This window comes from Macrotis lagotis, chromosome 7 (assembly GCF_037893015.1).
Source record: "Macrotis lagotis isolate mMagLag1 chromosome 7, bilby.v1.9.chrom.fasta, whole genome shotgun sequence".
Taxonomy (NCBI): domain Eukaryota; kingdom Metazoa; phylum Chordata; class Mammalia; order Peramelemorphia; family Peramelidae; genus Macrotis; species Macrotis lagotis.
Window position 1 is genome coordinate 221455585 of NC_133664.1, and position 19348 is coordinate 221474932.

At 37.1% G+C, this 19348-nt stretch overlaps 1 protein-coding gene across 6 annotated transcripts in view; it reads right to left on the reverse strand.

Moving 5' to 3' along the window:
* The window catches only part of CACNA1C (calcium voltage-gated channel subunit alpha1 C), a 970192-nt gene that overhangs the window by 799399 nt on the left and 151445 nt on the right, over positions 1 to 19348 (reverse strand). Inside the window, exon 1 of one of the 6 annotated variants that reach the window (XM_074194969.1) lies at positions 4765 to 5438. The exons of 4 other annotated variants lie outside the window; for them this stretch is intronic. In XM_074194969.1, coding sequence (XP_074051070.1) covers positions 4765 to 4813 — 49 coding nt within the window. In that variant the 5' untranslated portion in view covers positions 4814 to 5438. Of the gene's footprint in view, positions 1 to 3996; positions 4156 to 4764; positions 5439 to 19348 lie in introns of those variants that run through there. One more of the 6 variants, XM_074194974.1, reaches the window with a different exon arrangement.

Sequence of the window (19348 nt, forward strand, 5' to 3'; positions counted from 1 at the left end):
CACCTCACTTGGTAACCTTAACAGCATACTTTTCAGATGTTCTTTTGAGGATATAGAAATAACACTAAAAAGAACAAATATAGGAAAAGCAACCAAATTGAACCAAGTGTATATCCCAACTGTGAAAAAAGGGTCAACAATGCAAGATATTTAAAGGAAAGAAAGATACAAATTATATGTAAAAAATATTGGTCCTTATTAATACTTCCCTACCAAAATGATCTAGGAAAAAAAATACTACTAATTTATATTCCTATTCTCCCACCTTACAAAGATCTTATGCAGGCCACATAAAAACTAATCAATAGTATCTTCGATATTAGTAGGGAATAGACAGGCTTTCACAAATTAAATTCAATAATAGACAACATCTATATCCTTTCAGAGTTACTGATAGGTTAAAGCAAAATTGATAAAGCAAAATTCCATCTTAAAGGCTCTATTTAACAGGGCATATGTCAAATTCATTTAAGATTCTTTGAAAGATACAACCATAGGGGCGGCTAGGTGGCGTAGTGGATAAAGCACCAGCCTTGGAGTCAGGAGTACCTGGGTTTAAATCTGGTCTCAGACATTTAATAATTACCTAGCTGTGTGGCCTTGGGCAAGCCACTTAACCGCATTTGCCTTGCAAAAAAAATATAACCATAGAACTAATCTTTTCAATAATTTACTAATCAAAACATCAGAAGAGATGCAAAACTTGCCAAATGTATTTACCATTGTGATAGAAGAGATTCAGAACAGAATACTCATAAGATGAATACATCATGTAGATGATAAGGTTCTCCAGATGTTCCTATTTGTGAACATTATTGTATTGATTACATCAAGACCTGAAACACATATGTAAGTAACTACTCAAAAAATTATGTATCGACCATTCACACAAGAAAGATCAAGTGGATGAAGACTGTCTATTTTTCAACCACCACATACATTTGCATGGAAAACTACATCCTTGTGCAATCAGATATGTATGTATGACAGATAGTATACTTGTCTTTTTTTTAATGGGGCAATGGGTTTAGGTGACTTGCTCAAGATCACACAGCCAGTAATTAACAAGTGTGTGAGGCCAGACTAGTGTTCTATTCACTGCCCCACCTAGCTACCAGGTAACAGACGGTATACATGGAGAAGTTGAATTTGGAGATGAAGAGGAAAGGGAGTGGGATTGCATTTGAGAAATTCTAAAAGTTCTTTAATATCCTCAAATTTTTCCAGAAAACTAAGGTCCATCTTTTTTTAATAATAACCTTGGAATAAAAGTCTCTGAAGAATTAAAGATGAATATTATGCATAGGGTAATAAAAAGGTGGGTCTGAGCATATAAGCAATGAAAACTTTTGAAGAAAAGGAGTAAAATTTAAGTGTCAATGAAGTCTTCTGGGACATTGGATGAATCCCCTAAGGTGAACTTAATAAACGGATATGGACAAAAGTGGCAATGGACAGGTAAGTGTGGATTAAGATCTGTATCTTTGGAGGGAATGTCAAAAATTATGAAATTGACTCTATTTGATTATTGTGCATTTTTCAAAAGATTACTATTAAATTGCAACATTGAATAGGCAAAACAGTAATAATGTGTCTTTTACACTTGGAAAACATGTTTCCCCCCCTCTGGTGGAAAAAGCATATTCTGGAGTTTTATTCATTAAATGATTGAACATTAAGAAACTCATTTGCTAGCTGAAGCCTGAAGTGGAAAATCCATTATGGAAGAAAAGAAGTTGCCTTGGGATTAGGACAGGGAAGGCATCAGCATTGAAAAGAGAGGCCTATAAATGACAACCTGTAATCTGGTTCTAGAAACCAGTAGCTTCATTCCCTTACAAACACTTTAATTTTATATTTTCTGTCCAAACTCAGCACAACTACCCTTACCCAAGGCACTCACTTTTCCTATATCTAAACTCATGAAAAGCAGAACCTTTTCCCCCTTATCAAATATTTTTATTTATTTGAGGGAACTCATATGACTGATTCTCCTGTGAGTTGTCCTCTAACCCTAAACCCCAAATCTTCCTTTGGTTATTTAATTTCTGATCCTTTAAGTTACCACATCCCCTTCCTTGAAAATATGTTTCTGCTTCTAAATTACTTTTTGATCTTACAGATAGCCCTCCTCACCTCACCTCACCTTACCTTACTTCACCTATACTCTAAGAAAAAAGAAATACACTCCAAAACCTAGAAAAACCAACAGCCCAAGGAGGAGAAAGAAATAAGTGCTTTCCTTATGCCATGGGTAAGGGGAAAAGAGAAATAAAGCTCTTTCACCTGAGAATCTACACCCAAAAATGGATAAAAAATTGTTCCCTTGAATTATATAATCACTGCAGCTTCAGGGAGAAAACTGGAATTCAGGTTGCCATAGTGTTGGCATATTGTTGGAAAGACAGAGCTCTTTTACACACACACACACACACACACACACACAGAGAAACAGAGACACATTCCATATTTCTCATAAATGGCTTCAGTGCCAAAGTTCCTACCTGCCACCCCTTATGAGAAGGATAAAGAAGTGACAGCCAAGGGTAAAGAAGAGAAGGAGGGATCTTAAAGTCTTGGGGTTTTTCTTTATCAGTGGAATAACTGTGAATAATTATTACTATTATATTAATGCCATTATTGCTGGTATAGTGATAATAAAGTCCAGTCCCATCTTTAAGAGTATCCACTTCAGTGCAATATGAACTGAGAGATGGGTCAAGTATTCTATCACTTGGAAATTGTATGAACTGGATAGGAACCTTATTAATCCTTCAAAATCCTCTACTTTTTCCTTCTCTCCTCTCCTTCCTGCCAGCCCTCCCTGCCATTTCAAAGGAAGGAACTTGTGGGCAAGTGTGGGAAATATTACTGAGTACTGACCTCACTCCCATCCAGAGAAATGTTGTGATTCCTGTGACTTTAGGAGCTCAACCAAGGCACCCATGTTTAACAAAAAGTTCTTTACATGGTGGAGTATAAATACTCTGACAGTAAACAGAAAGAATTGAACCTTAATATCCAAAAAGATACAAGGATGAAAGGAAAGGGGCAAAAAGACATTCTGACTGAGGAAGGGTAAAAGCAGCATCCCAAAAAGGGAAAGAGTATTGGGGGAGGGGGGAAGAGGGCTAAAAACAGAAACAGACCTTTCAGTCATCCATTCTACAGAGAAGAATCACATTTACATGCTCCCAGGATGGCAAAAATCAAGAGAAATAGATGCAAAGAGGAAAAAAGTGAGAGGGACAGATTCAGGGAAGCATAAAGAAAGGAATGTACTAAGCACACAGAGGCACAAAAGGGGGAAGATTAGAGAAGATGAAAGTTTGTAAAGCACCATCAGGTAAAAACCACCCCTTTTTACAACCCATCCCAAGGATTACACTGAGTAATGTTGAAAAATAATAACTTGTTGACTTAGGAGTGGGGGGATGGGAAAGAGAAAGTTTCCAAGTGGAGAGTTAATTTGATTGCTTTTCAAAATCACAGGGGGAGCTGGTGAGACTTGATGTCAGCAGGATGGTAAACTCAGAAAACACTGGGCATACTATGTTTCCCCATGAGGAAACCATACTCCTTTAAAAAAAAATTTAACAAAAACAAAATCCGCATTACCATCTAATCTTTAAATGCTAGCATATTAAAGGAGCGTAGACTATATGTGGGTGGGGACAGGCAGGCATGCCAACTAAGCATATAAGGCTGGATATAGTATTCATGTAGCAATTACAGGGTAACAATTAGGATAAGTGTGCACGTATCAGTGAATTTTGTATATAAATGTAAGTATAAATATATACATATATATACATACATATATATATATATATATATAAAAGAGGGTTAGTGATAGGGCTGTGCGAGAGTGTAGAGGAGGGAGAAAAGAGAGAGAGGGGAGGGGAGCAGAGGAGAGAAAGAGAGGAGAGAGAAGGGAGAAGAGAGAAAAGAGAAGAGAGACTGGGTGTACAGTACACACATCTGCATTCTACCCACCAGCTCAGAGCGCGCCAGCGATAGAAAACAGCAGGAGGGGGTACTAATACTCGGTACAGATGCCTCAGCAAGCTGGCGGGAGCCCCGGGCCGGGGGAAATCCTGGCTGACTGTGCCTCTCGGGTTATCTGCCCACCCGGCAGTACCTCGAGGCCAGGGATCCCAGTCCATGCTCTCTACTCAAAGCATCCTCTCCCAGCTCCTGAAACTGGGGGGGGGGGGGGGGGGGGGGCTGTGCGGCCTCCTTGCACCCCCTCCCCCACTGCCAGATTTTCCAACAGTTCAGTTTAGAAAGGGAGAAAGGAGAGAGGAGAAAGACTTGGGTTAACTAACCCCCACCCACCCCCACCCCCGCTCCTCCCGCCTCCCGCCGCCTGGCATTTCATATGAAGCACATGCTCTCGGGAAGACTGGAAAGGGAGGGGGGGGACTCGGAAATTTTCCTATCCGTCACCCAACTGCCCCTGATCGGCGCTGCTATGGACACAGAAAGAGAAGGGAAGGCTAACGGAGGAGGGAAGGGAGGAAGGGCGCAGAGTCCAGCTTCGTCTCCAAACCTGCACCCGCGGCTCCTCTTAAAGCCAGCCTCCAGGGAAACTCCTGAGGCAGGGAAGAGGGCAAATGGGGGGCAGCGGGGAGAGGGGAGGATCCGAGGGATCGAGAGGCGAGGGGAGGGGGGGTGTAGGAGGAGAGAGGAGAAAAGGGGTGGAGAAGGAAAATCGAGCTGGAAGCCCCCGGCGAGGGAGGAAAGGCGAGGGGCCAGCCTTACCTTGATGATTTTCTTCCGGAATGTACATCCTCTTGTTTTCATTGACCATCTACCAAAACGCGAGAAAAAAAAGAAACCAAAAATAGGACGGATGGGGTGGGGGGCGGGGGGAAAACCTCCTCAAAACGGCTCTGGTTTAATCCCTTTTCGGAGATCGAGGTCGTCTTTCGTGCAAAATCCAAGGAAGCCGTGGAGGTGCAGTATTTCCCCCTTCCGATGATTACCTGATTCCCATTATTGCAACAAATGCCAAAAACTGATTCTCTCCACTACTGCCTCCTTGAGTGAAATTGTAATGCATCCTCGGTACATCCGGGCCCCATCCAAGAATTTAGCACAGCACCTCTGGCCGCTACACCATTTGAAAAAAATAGAGAGGAAGAGAGATCAAGAAGAGGTGGAAAGGGGGAAGGAGGGAGAGAGAGAGAGAGGGAGGGAAGGGGGAGAAACTGTGCCCCCCCAAATAAGGTGGGGGTAGGAAGCTACTCCAAGGCTAACAAAGGGTTAAAATGTCTCTCTCCTCCTCTTTTTTTCCTCGTCCTCTCCCAACCCCCTTCCTTTTTTTTCCTCTTAAAAAGATCCACCAACTCCTAATATCCAGGAGGGTAAGAAGAGACTATAAGCGGCGGGTGCTGATGCTGCCGCCTCCGCCACCGCTTCGAGGCACGCTGCGAGTGGTCTCCTGGCAAGGAGCTGTTTCTGCAGAGGCAGAGAGAGGGAGACACCGGGAGAGAGCGCCTCACTCCCTCCCCGCTCCGCGCCGCTCCCTCCCCTCCGCTCGCCGGGCGCTGTGGAGGCAGGCAGACGCGCTGAACGCTTCCAGATGTGGCAGCTGCGGCTGCGGTGACGGCGGCGGCGGCGGCGGCGGCAGCGCGCAGAGAGCCGGGCGCGCAGCGGCGAAGCCGGCGGCTGACTTGAGCCCAAAGTTGAGCACACGCTCTCCTCCCTCCTCTGCGCCTGCTGAAAAGCTCTTTCTACAGACATGACGTCAAGGAAAGAGAGCTGAGGCCGGCTGTCCAGGGACAGAGAGCTGGTGGTGGTGGGTGATGGAGCCAGGAGAGTTCGAGGGGCAACTGACGGACGTAGGAAGGATGGAAGACCTGAGAAGCGGTGGTGGTGGGGAGGAGGGGGCAGTCTGGAGGGGGAAGAGAGAAGAGGAGTGGGGGAGCCGAGATAAGCCTCCCACCGGGTTTGTTAACCAGCTGCAATCACAGTGGATTGCCCCACCGCTTTACACACCATCCCCATCCCCATTTCCACAGACACACCCCCCTCAGTCCGCGACGACACATACCGCCCTCTTTATTGTCATTATTGCGGGCTATTGCCTGCAGTTCCAATCACTCCGGGGCTACCTCTGTGATCAGAATTCCAAGAATGGAAATAGAATCTGATGAATTACTGGAGTCTGTTAGATAATGGCATTAGCAAAATGAATTGTGATTATATTTGATCAACTGCAATCAAAGCCCGTGTTGACTGAGACATGAGAATGGAGAGAGAGGATGGACCGAGGTAGGGAGTGAGAAGAGACACCACCCGGAGGAGTCTTCTAAGGCAAGGCAGTGGTGCCCCGATGTCTGAACAGATTAATAGAGTCAAGTTTTCTATGTCCTTGGTGGGAACAGACCCTCGTTTTCCTGGGGTGTCCTTATCCATTCTTAATGATCCCTGTCATTCATCCTGCTGTTCAGAAGCTCCTTTGTAGAAGAGATAACACTTTGCATCCTTCCCCAAATGCACAAAGCTCAAGTCTAGAATGCCCAGATTCAGTGGAACAACTTGATACAGACCCATGGGTACAAGGGCTCCCTCTACAGTGAACTTTGCTAGTCTTTAGTAGGGTCTCTAGATAGAGATTCTATTTGTTCATGCCAATAACTTAGCTACGCATGTAGTGTGATTTCATGGGTGTTATACCAAACACCTTAAAAGACATCCCTCTACCCTGATAACTAATACCTGAAATTCAGTCTTTATCACTTCATTCCTTTCGCTTAAAATCCCAAATATCATTGCAGAGGAAATAAATTTAAGCAGAATCAGTCACAAGTTGTTGTGAATAGTGTTGTTATACAGAGGCAGTTTGGTGTGGATAAAAGTGCCTGATGTAGAATGAAGAAAATCTGTTCAAAATCTTTTCTTGACACTTTCTATAGCTATATGACAATGAACAAGTCCCTTGCCTCTTCAGTGGCAATGTTCTCAACAACAATTTATAAGCATTTATTAATCACCAGGTAGTGCTAAGATCAGAGGATTCAAAGACCAAAGTCAAACAGGCTCTGCATTCAAGATAGACAACCACAGCTTACACAAATTTCCACAAACAAAAAGAAATTAAATACAAGTTAATCTTGAAGGGAAAGAAAGATAATGTTGGATTTGTCAAAAAAAAAAGACCTATCTTCAAATGCTAATTCTGCCATTTACTAGCTCAGTGACTATGAGCAAATCACTTAAACTTTCAGAGCCTCAGTTTCCTCATCTGTAAAATGGGGCATTACTTGAAGTGTTCCTTATATACTTAAAGAGTTGTTCAAAGAATCAAATGTGATCATGTAGATTTAAAAACACTATAAGGGGCAGCTAGGTGGCACAGTGGATAGAGCACCGGCCCTGGAGTCAGGAATACCTGAGTTCAAATCCGACCTCAGACACTTAATAATGACCTAGCTGTGTGGCCTTGGGCAAGCCACTTAACCCCAGTGCCTTGCAAAAAAAAAGTAGGTAAATCCATAGCCTTCGGGTTATATCTGTATTTTTAAATTAATTTTATAAATCTATCAAGTGTATATATTATATATATATTGTCTTTAGGCTCCTTCAGTTTCATTACACAGTTCTATTTTTTTTTAGGTTTTGGCAAGGCAAATAGGGTTAAGTGGCTTGCCCAAGGCCACACAGCTAGGTCATTATTAAATGTCTGAGGCCACATTCGAACTCAGGGACTCCTGACTTCAGGGCCGGTGCTCTATCCATTGTGCCACCTAGCCACCCCAGCTCAGTTCTATTTTAAGCTTTGAAATATGTTCCTCCCTCTCTAGAGGAAGAACCACTAAAAAATTTTTTTCAGTAAATACATATCAACCTGGAAGTAATTTTGTTAAATAATAAACAATATCAACCTAGAAGAAACTTTGTGAAATAGATAACCTGGAGTAGAGGCAACCTGGATTCTAGTTCTGCTCGGGTCATATTCTAACTGTGTGGCGGCCATAGATGCAACATCTGATCTCTCAGTGGTAAATTCTACATCACAGAAATGAAATCATAGGTCTGGAACAAAAACAAATCAGCTATTATTTATACTCCAAACTCTCAATTATTTGTATTCATGGAGAGAGAAGTTAAATACCGAATACATATGTGTATATTATATATGTATATATATATATATATTTACATAAACATAGCTACACATACATATATAGATATGTGTGTATATATATATACATGTGTGTATATGTACATATACTGTTATATTTATACAGTTATATTCCAAGCCCTAAGTACAATACTAAGCACCAAATAAATGCTTGTTGATTTGATATATTTCTATGCATTACCTATGTATTTGGCTTGGTAACTATTATCAGTTTGTTCTGCAATACATGACTATTTACTATTTTTATAAGATAATATTAAAATTAATTTGATGCCCTTAACAGACATAGGAGACAATGTGGCATTGTGGATGGAGTCCTGGAAACCCAGTTCAAATCTTACCTCTAATATTTCAGGCTAGTTTTATAATCTCACTGAGATTCATTTATAAAGTGGAGATAGTGATAACATTTGGAAAACCTTCCTCAGAAGATTACTCTGAAGCTTAAATGAGATAAAGTACAAAAAGTGCTTTGCAAACTTTTTGTACTTTATCTCATTTAAGTGCTTTGCAAACTTTAAAAAATTTACATAAATGTCAGTTTGTGCAACAGATAATATACAAAGAAGGTAATTCTTATCCTCAGTTTTCATCTGAACTCTTCAAAAGAAAGGCATTTTTAGAGTTTGATTTGGAATAGGTTGAGTTTAAGGTGTGACATCCAAAAGATATCCTATTGTCAGTTAAAGATGTAAGTCTAGAGCTTAGGAGAGTTTTAAATTTATAGAAATCACATAAATAGAGGGGATAGATTGAAACTGTAGCAATGACGTATTGAACATAAATGAGTAATGTGGTTTTATAAATTTCCTAAGTAAATATTGCCTTCTTGCTCCTTGAGTTGCTTTTTTTGGTTTCCTTTTCAGCTCTGAAATGAGTCTTCTTTTCCCCTCTAGAAAAAAAAGCTATTTTCTAATTACAGAATTTGGTAATGCAAAGGATGCCCAGATCCTAACCTATGGCTTTGAATCCATTGTATCCTTTCTTCTAGGTAATAATGAATGCTTACTATAATAAGGTTCATTCTGATTTTTCTACACTGTTTGGGTTTTTCCTTTCCCTTTTATTGTATGATTCACCCCGGAAACCATTTCTTTTCATAACCACAAAAATCCACTTTGGAAATATTTAAAAACACCATTCCCACTGGACTGTTAACAGCTATTTCTTTGGCCAAACTTCACAATTTCCCAAATGCAATCCAGCTTACTCACTTCTTCCTTTATCATCCTGAATCAAACCCACTGAGACTTAACAATTCTTCAGTGTTTGTTCTAGATATGTGTATCTAGGAGCAACCTATGGTCCATCCAGCTATAGTATTTTAGTTAACAGGTATTCTTAATCTATTTATGCCCACTCCCCAACCCATGTGTATGTTATTAGGTCGAATTATTTGTAATGGGTAAGAAAGTCAATAGGAGGTGCTGTAATATCCCAGTCCTGAGGCAAGCAATGTATTATAAACAAATTGAAACATCTGAAGGATGTCATCATCTCTAGGAAAACATCCTTAGATGGAAGGCCATTTGAATTATGTACCTCTACAGCATCTTTAAAGGACATATATCTCCTAATTCACTGTTGATGGAGTTGTAAACTAATGCAAATGTTCTGGAGAACAATTTGAAACTATGATCAAAGGGTTATAAAATTGTGCATACCCTTTGATTCAGCAATACCACTACTTGGTCTGTATTCCAAAGAAACCACATGTACAAAAATATTTATAGCAGTTCTTTTTGGTCGTGGTTAAAAAAAAAAAAACAGAAACTGAGGGGATGTTCATCAGTTGGGGAATAGTGTACAAGTTGTGGTATATGAATGTAATGAAATTCTATTAGCCTATAAAAAAATGAAGAGTAGGCCATTTCAGAAAAACCTGGGAAGATTTATATAAACTGATACTGATTGAAGTGAACAGAATGAGGAAAACATTGTAATCACTAATAACATCGTGTGATGATCAACTATGATAAACTTCTCAGCAAAGACTTGTAATAGAAAATATCATTTACATCTAGAGAAAAAATAGTGCTTGATGTAGAACAAAGCATACTATTTGCATTTTTTAAAATTTGTTTTTTTCTAGTGATTTTTTTGCTCCTGTTCTGATTCGTCTTTTACATCATGACTTGTATTGAAATATGTTTAATATGAATGTGCATATACAACCCATGTCAGGTTACTTGCCAGCTTGGGGAGGGAGAAGGGAAGGGAACAAGGGAGAAAATTTTGCAAAATGAACATTGAAAACTATCTCTACATGAAATTGGAAAAGAATAAAATACTATTAAGATTTTTTAATATATATATATATATATATATATATATATATATATATGCCTCTTTGTTGATATTGCAGACATCTTTGGGGAACATGTATTTTTGATTTCATCTTATTTGATATTAATAGTTTTTGAAAATTGTCTATGGTTTTATATATATCTTATATGACTTTAATATGTGCATGGGGGACACTTTGTGTGGTAAGAGGCTTTAAAGTTCTTTTATATCTGATGAATGCTTCATAAATGTTATCAGTCCTGTGTACCTCATAAAGATTTTGTTGCCATGAATAAACAAATAGATCATAGCTAATAATGTTTTCTTAAGAGTATTTTTCTATAACAATACAATCTGTGGGGTTTTCTCAAAGAAGTATATCTTCTCCTCTGTCAAATATCTTGAAAATCAGTCCCCCAGTGCCCCCCCAAATTATATTATATCCAGCATTACTTTCCCTCACCTATGCTTAGTATAGCATAGCTTTTCTTCTCATATTCAGTGTCATTTTTCTTTTCTTATTCAGCACATATGAAATTAGAGTATAAATATTGTGGTTCCACTATCACTGCTTAAGGAAGGGGTTTGTAATAAAAGTATAGACAGATCTTTCCTATTGTCAGTGACTTGACAATAAAATCCCTTCTCCATTTTACTTTTTCTTTCATTCTTCTCCATGAGGTCTTATAAATAAATTTTTATCCTACATGGATGTTACCCTTAGTTACCATATCTCTTTACTTGGCAAACTTTGTCTGATATGACTTTAATTCTCTTTTGGCAACTTCTCTGTAGAAATGGATAACAGAACAGATATTTTGTTTTTAGGTTTTTGCAAGGCAAATGGGGTTAAGTGGCTTTCCCAAGGCCACACAGCTAGGTAATTATTAAGTGTCTGAGACCGGAGTTGAACCCAGGTACTCCTGACTCCAGGGCCAGTGCTTTATCCACTGAGCCACCTAGCTGCTCCAACAGAACAGATATTGACCTGGCCAATCATCAATACTTGTGGAAATTCAATCTGTTATCAATTTTCCATTATAGAAACATTAGTTAGGTCAGGTTGTAACAAGTCAGATTATAGTTGTCTCATTGTTATCCTTCCTTCAAATTTAATGTAGATTTTAATCATTTCTATAACTATGACACTCATGTCTTAGTTACAGTTGTTTCCTTTCTATAAGATATTGTCAGTTTCAAGACAGGATGTTTGGAGATAGCTTAGATCTCAGAGAAGAGCACAAAAAAAGACCAATCTTGATATCATAGTAGTGAAGGATATAAAGCAAGAAAATTGTCCAGCACTTTTGAATACAGACAATAATTGAGAGAATTCACATGTTACCACCAGAAAGTCTTCAAATTTAGACACAAAATTAAAGTTTCATTGCCAAAAAAAACACATTTTGCAAGTACCTGGAATAAAAGCCTTCAAAATAAAAGAAAATTAATTTGGGTAACAGGATTATTTCAGTTTTATATTTTGTGTGAGTATTTCAAAAAGCAAAAGCATTCAAACTGTAGTCTAAAATGACATATGTTGAAAACCTGAACCCAGTCATAAATGAGAAAAGATAAATGTTCAACAAAAAAATAGAATCAACTAATTCCTGAAAGAAAAAAAGATAGATTATTTTATTTGTCAACACCCCAAATAGAACTTGAAAGAAATAAAGAAAAGATCTAGTAATGAAAATCAATCATCTAATGTTTATAAGGTAACTTTAAGAAAAGAGAATATGATTAATAATTTATGGATTAAAGAAAGTATAATGAGGGACAATCAAGGTTTTAAAGAACAAAACAATTTTAAAAGTCCAAAGTGGCTAAAGATTTTAAGGGAATTTAAAAGAGTCAAGAGAATTAAAAATAAAAAGTTCAGCTGATATATATGATAGGATTAAATAAATCTTCTGTAACCTTACAAGTGATTTTTTTTGCAGGAAATAAAAGCATAATAAGTAATTGCATAAATGGACAGAGAAGATAATGAGAGCCAAAAATCAACTTAGTCCACAGCAGACCAATGAAGCAATAGTGATTCCTATGGTCTCTGCAAGTGAGATACTATAGGAGAATAGGTTAGAAGTGATGGAAGGTAGAGACTGAAACCAGTGGGCCAAAAGAGGGAGATCTTACCTGATAGGGAATGGGAGTGAACACTGAATATTCCTATGGGAAAAGAGATGCATGCCTACAATGGGATTCAGATGGGTTTTATCAAAGGGAATTTTCATATTGCATTCTCTCAGGTTTATACCTCCATGGATATCATTAAAGGAGAAAGAATATTTGAGTTTGGGATAACTAGAGGTAAGTATGTACTTCAATGGATAGAGTCCTGGTCCTGAAATCAGAAAGGAAGAGGAAATGAATGAAGAGGAATTCAAATGAATGAATTCAAATGAATTCAAATGAATGAAGAGGAAAAGCAAAGGAAAAATTATTTTAAAATAAATCAGAGATTGAAAGAGAGTAGAGGAGAGAAGATTTTTGAATTATTTGCTTCTCTGGTCACAAAAGGAGAAAAATAATAAATATACAAATAAGATTAAAAAAAGAAATTACTTAACAAATCAACTAAATTCAAAGTCACTTTAAATGTATATGGATGAAACAATCCAATAAAAATTAAAAAGTATGCCCCCAAATGAATAAGAAAACAATCAGCAATCCATTGTATATAAGGAAGGCATACAAAAAGTAAAGTTACAGAAAATTAAAATGAGAAGCTAGAATAAAATTTACTAATCCCCAAAAGCAAGAATTCAAATCATGCTTTCTTACAAGGCAAAAATTAAAATGTGCAGTATCAATAGAATTAGTTAGGAAAACTATGTTATATTTAAAGGAGACAAAGACCAAGAAATTAGTATCAAATTCATAAAGGAAAACTTAAGTTCAAAAAGGAATAGTCATAACACAATTATTAAAAGTTAAGTTAATGATGCTAATTTAGAGCTACATAAGATTAACAGAAAGAAAAGGGGGCGGCTAGGTGGCACAGTGGATAGAGAACCAGCCCTGGAGTCAGGAGTACCTGAGTTCAAATGCTGTCTCAGATGCTTAATAATTACCTAGCTGTGTGGCCTTGGGCAAGTCTTTTAACCCCATTGCCTAGCAAAAACCTAAAAAAAAACTGAAACAGAAAGAGAAGGGAAAGGAACATATAGTACTGAATAAATTACTGGATAATCTAGAAATGAAAGATGTATTTTATGAATGGGAAAAGCAAAGACCATATGTGTCTCTAAGCACTACAATTTACTTTGCAAAAACAACTAGGAACTAGCATATATAGAAATTACAAAGAAATATTTGTAGAGTATAAAATAATTCAATAAAATATAATTTAACACAAGGAACACAAGGAAAAGATGATAACCTTAATGAAAATGACATCGTGAATAATGAGTGAATCAAAGAAAAAAATCTCAAAACCATTATTAATTATGGGAAGATAAAAATGAGCCAGCTTTCAGTTATTTTTTTAAGTATTTACTGTATGCCAGAAACTCTACTAATAGAAAGTACAAAGAATGGCAAATGTATGATTTCTGTCCTCAAAGTCCTCACAGTCTAGCAAAACTATCAAGATAACAAGAAAAAGATATAGATATATACACATATATATATATATATATATATACATATACTGTAAATGAGTAAATGAAAGGTAACCTCAAAAAGAAAGAACTAGTAGAGAGGAAAAGGTATATTGCAAAACACAAGATATTAGTTAAGTCTTGAAGTTAAGCTAGGAGATAGAGGTGGAGAGGGAGAGCATTCATTTTCAAATATGAGTGTCTTGCCCAAAAAATTCCCTTCAGTGGGATGTTCAAAGCTCCCCCCAAACAAGGGGTCCAAACATGATGTTGAAGAAAGAAATCAAGGAGTTCCAAATTGATTATATAAGCAATTAATACTCAAAATGGGTTATTCACGTCGGCATAGTCTGGGGCAGCTGCCAGACAACAGCATATTGATTTCTAATTAAGACCCCCCCCCAATCCCTGTGGACAGTTAGTGAAAAGGAATAGAGTTAGGAGATGGAATATTGTGTGAAAGGAACAAGAAGGACATTTTTTTAGATATAGGAAGGGAGTAAAGTGAAATGCAAATCAAAATATCATTGAGATTTCAGTTCACAGATGACAAAGTATGGAAATAGTTATTGTTGGAATATGGAAAGAATAGCATTTGGAGTGTGGAGAAACTGCTCCAAACATTCTGGAAATCAGTTTGAAATTATACAAAGAAAGTGACTAAAATGTCTACATCCTTTGAACCCATATAGATCCCACTGCTAGGCATATGCCATTAGGAAGTTAAAAAATAGAAGGAAATTTCCCATGTATACCAAAAGGTTTTTGGAAGCATTCTCTGCAAAATCAAAGAACTAAAAACAAAGTAGATACCCATTCATGGGAGAATGGCTAAACAAATTATGGTTCATGAATATAATAGCAAATTGCTATGTTATGAGAAATTATGAATATGAAAAATTCAGAGAAACATGGAAAAACATGAACTGAGGCAAAGAAAATTAAACAAATCAGAAAACAGCATATATAATTATTACAGCAAGACAAATAATAAGAAAATCAAAATAAAAATGAATGCTAAATAATTATAATGATCAAACTTGACCCTGAAAAAGCATCTCCAAGTCTTCTATAAAGAAGTGAAAAATTACTATATGTTTAGAACACTATATATACTGTCAGACTTTAGTGATATATTGGTTAATTTTGTTGAATTCCTTTTCTCCCTTTGTTTACCCTCCTGTGGGCAAGACATAAGAATATATTTGAGAATAGAGGTGATAGAAAAACAAAAGATTTAGATGATTAAAAAAATACATCATCAATTTCATTTTTGTAATAGTATTCTTTCTTACATAAATCTAACTCCTTACAATTTTCTTCTTGAAGTATTATTGACATATAGCATATTACTTTTTAAAAAAACAATTTTATTACAAACTTGACAGTTACAAATAAATATGAAGAAGACCATGAAAGACTGAATCTAGTATATATAGCTTGGTTTTTTTTAGTATATATCAGCTTGAACATAATAATAACAACAGGGTCCCACCTTGCCTCTGCACTCTTATCCTTTCTGCTTCACCCCACCCCACAGATGTACTTCTTCATACTTATCCATCATGCCCCTGTGCCAGGTACCTTCCCTGTTCTTTCCTCCTTGCCATTCCCCACCCTCCCCCTCCCTGACTTTTTCAATTTTCTTTTGTATATTGTCTTCTCTCAATAGGCTGCAAGCTCTTTGAAGGGACTGTCTTTCTTTTTTCCTGTTTAACATAGTGCTAAATAAATATTTATTGACTGATTTGTATAGTTTTTTTTAACAGCTTCTTTGATACTCTATTGCCTTTTAAATTTCTTAAACTTAAATCATATTTTCCTGGATATTTCCCTAAATTGTCTTCTATGTCCATTTTTAAGATTTTTTTAGGTTTTTTTTTTTGCAAGGCAATGGGGGTTAAGTGGCTTGCCCAAGGCCACACAGCTAGGTATTTATTAAGTGTCTGAGGCCAGATTTGAACCCAGGTACTCCTGACTCCAAGGCCAGTGCTTTATCCACTACGCCACCTAGCCACCCATTTTTAAGATATTAAGAATTAAAATATTTTAATTTAATTTAGAGAATTTTAGAGACTTAATACAATTTTCTGTTTCCTCATTCTCCATAACTGATTTTGGCATATAAGTAGCAACCATCTTCTTGGTGGTCTTCTTTATATGTAATCTAAATCTTCCTGCTTCTCAAGAATTAATTGAAAGAAATATCTCAGATAAGATGATCTTTTGTAGGCTCTGCCAACCAAAGGAACTGAATAACATAATTTTCATTTATCACATCATATTTCTATAACACTTTAAGATTTACAAAGCACTGTCCTTGCAAGTTGTGAGGTGGTAGTACAAATATTATTGTACATATTTTCAAATGGTAGAGTAACTTACATAATCACACAAGTAATAGATATCATGACCTAGTTTCAAACCCAGATCTTTTGACTGATGGGTCAGTATTCTTTCCTCTACATCACATTTAATCTTATAGATTAATGTAAAAATTCTCAGTGTGGGGTAGTATCAATCATCAAATTTTCATTAAGTCATTTGAACAAATACTCAGTTCCTACCACATGAAAGTGATTCAGTTATGAATAGCTTTGTCCTGATTAAATTTATGGTTGAATATTGAGGATGACATCAATCTTAGATGTTTATTAACACTATTATCTAGGCAGTGCACTAAATCCTTGGAACACAAAGAAAGGTAAGAATGATTCCTGTCCTCAAAGATCTTGCATTCTTTTTTTAAATGGATTTTATGATCTTACATTCTAATCAGGGAAACCATATATAAATATTATGTACATATAAAAACATAAAAGTTAGACCTGGAGGAGAAAGTTGTGTTAATAAGTGAAAGGCCTCCCAAAGAATATAAATTGTTTGATCTTAGAGGATGGGTGGAATTTGAAGACTACATCCAGGGACATTAAGAGAAGGCATTCTAGAAGGAGGAAGAGTATAAGTAAGTAGGGACACAGATGAGAGAGAGCCACAGTGTTTTCAGAGTAATGCAATTTGTCCAGTTGCACAAAAAGGGAATGAGTTCTTCTGTGGTAAAAGATAGAAAGACATTTAGCATCCAAGGATGAGAGAAGAATCATAGTAACAATAGCTAATCCTTCCCTCCTTAAATTGGATTTCATACTGCTTCAAATTTATTTGCATGCCAATCTGGAGAAGAGCTTGAGAAATTCTAACACAATTATATAACTATCTGCATCAGCATTCTGCAATTTGGTCCCAGACACAGAAAAGAAAAAGAAAAAACTCACTCTTAACCTGGTAGTATTCAACTGGCTTTTACTAGACCTTACCTTGGTATTATGGCTCCTGGTTTCTAGCTATTACTAAAAAGCTATAAGACACTTGTCCTTATCAATGAGATGTCTCTTTACTTTAAAATATGGAAACCAAGATGGCTAGCAGGAACTATGGTGAGGCCCAGAAAGTGGTTATTTCAATGATTACATTCATTTTTAGAGATCACTCAGTAGTGATCAGAGATGGAAAACCTAGCAGAAAAAATGTGCCCAATAGCAATCAAGAAACCAACTGAGCAACATGCCCAGCAGAGCACAGAGATGTTTCCCATAATGCAGAGAATGGCTTTGAATCTTCTCTTCATTTGTTAATTTATTTACTTAAATATTTTTATTTTGGCGAACATGTCCTCTGGTTAAGTGATAAAAGCAAACATTCATGGGAAAAGGCAATTTGCTGCTGTTGTTCACCATTCCTAAAACTTGGGGCAACCTCTCATGAACCTGCAAGTGACAAGAGGTTACATGGAGTTCCACAGGTTACACATTAACTATTTTAATTATCATACCACACTGTCAATACATATTGAGTTTGCAGTTTATGCAAAATCCTAGAACTTTTTTCAGACAGATTTTTGTATGGCCATGCATTCCTCACTTTATACTTGTAAAATTTGATGTTTTTAATCAAATGTTCAGATGTTATATTTGTATTTGGTTTTATTTTGTTAAATGTGATACAATACCCTACCCAGTCAAAAAGATCTTTATAGATTTTGACTGTCTTTCTCTCTTTCTTTCTTTCTTCTTTTTAGGGTTTTTTTTTTGCAAGGCAATGGGGCTAAGTGGCTTTCCTAAGGCCACACTGGTAGATAATTATTAAGTGTCTGAGGCCAGATTTGAACTCAGATACTCCTGACTCCATGGCCGGTGCTCTATCCACTGTGCCACCTAGCTGTCCCTGGATCTTGACTGTCATCAAACATGTAAGCTCACCTAGCTTTGTTATCTACAAATTTGATAAGAATGCCTGCCATATCTTTGTGCAAGCCATGTGCATAGCACATAGATCTCTGAGACGTTCTACAAGAGACTTTCTTCTAAGATGACCTGAAGCAACCAGAATTATTGTTTGTTTTAGGTCATTCAATTGGCTCAGAATGTGTGTGTGTGTGTGTGTGTGTGTGTGTGTGTGTGTGTGTGTGTGTGTGTGTGTGTAATAGAGACAGAAAAAGAGACAGAAACAAAGACAGACTGAGAGAGCCAGAGAGGGAGAGAGAAAGAGAAATGGGTTCAGAAGATTTCTGGATCTTAATGACTAGAGTTCCTTTTTTACCATTATACTTTGTTTCCTCTAACTTCTCATCTAGTTCTTCATTCTGTCTAGGTGGTCTGAAGTATACTCTAATGATAAAAATCACTACTCCTAAACCTTCCATTTACCTTTGCTTAACTTTATACCATGTTCCTTTCCTTTGATAACTTGGTTTTCTCTGAAAGATCTGTTTTAATAGCTTTTCTCATGGTGGCTTATAGGTACTATTACTGTGTCTTACTTTGTTTATTATTGTAGGCTATGAAATTTTGAACAATAAAATTATAACTGTCATTCCTTAAGTTAATGGGGAATATGTAAGTTTTAAATTTGATAGATAAGCTTTCTTTGAAAAGACAGTTAATATGCCCAAAGGACAACAAAAATGTGCATACCCTTTGATCCAGCAATACCACTACTGGGTCTATACCCTGAAGAGATGATGAAAAAAATGGTAAAAACATCACTTGTACAAAAATGTTCATAGCAGCCCTGTTTGTGGTGGCAAAGAATTGGAAATCAAGTAAATGTCCTTCAATTGGGGAATGGCTTAGCAAACAGTGGTCTATGTATGTCATGGAACACTATTGTTCCATTAGAAACTAGGAGGGATGGGAATTCAGGGAAGCCTGGAGGGATTTACATGAACTGATGCTGAGTGAGATGAGCAGAACCAGAAAAATGCACCTTAACAGCAACATGAGGGCGATGATCAACCTTGATGGAC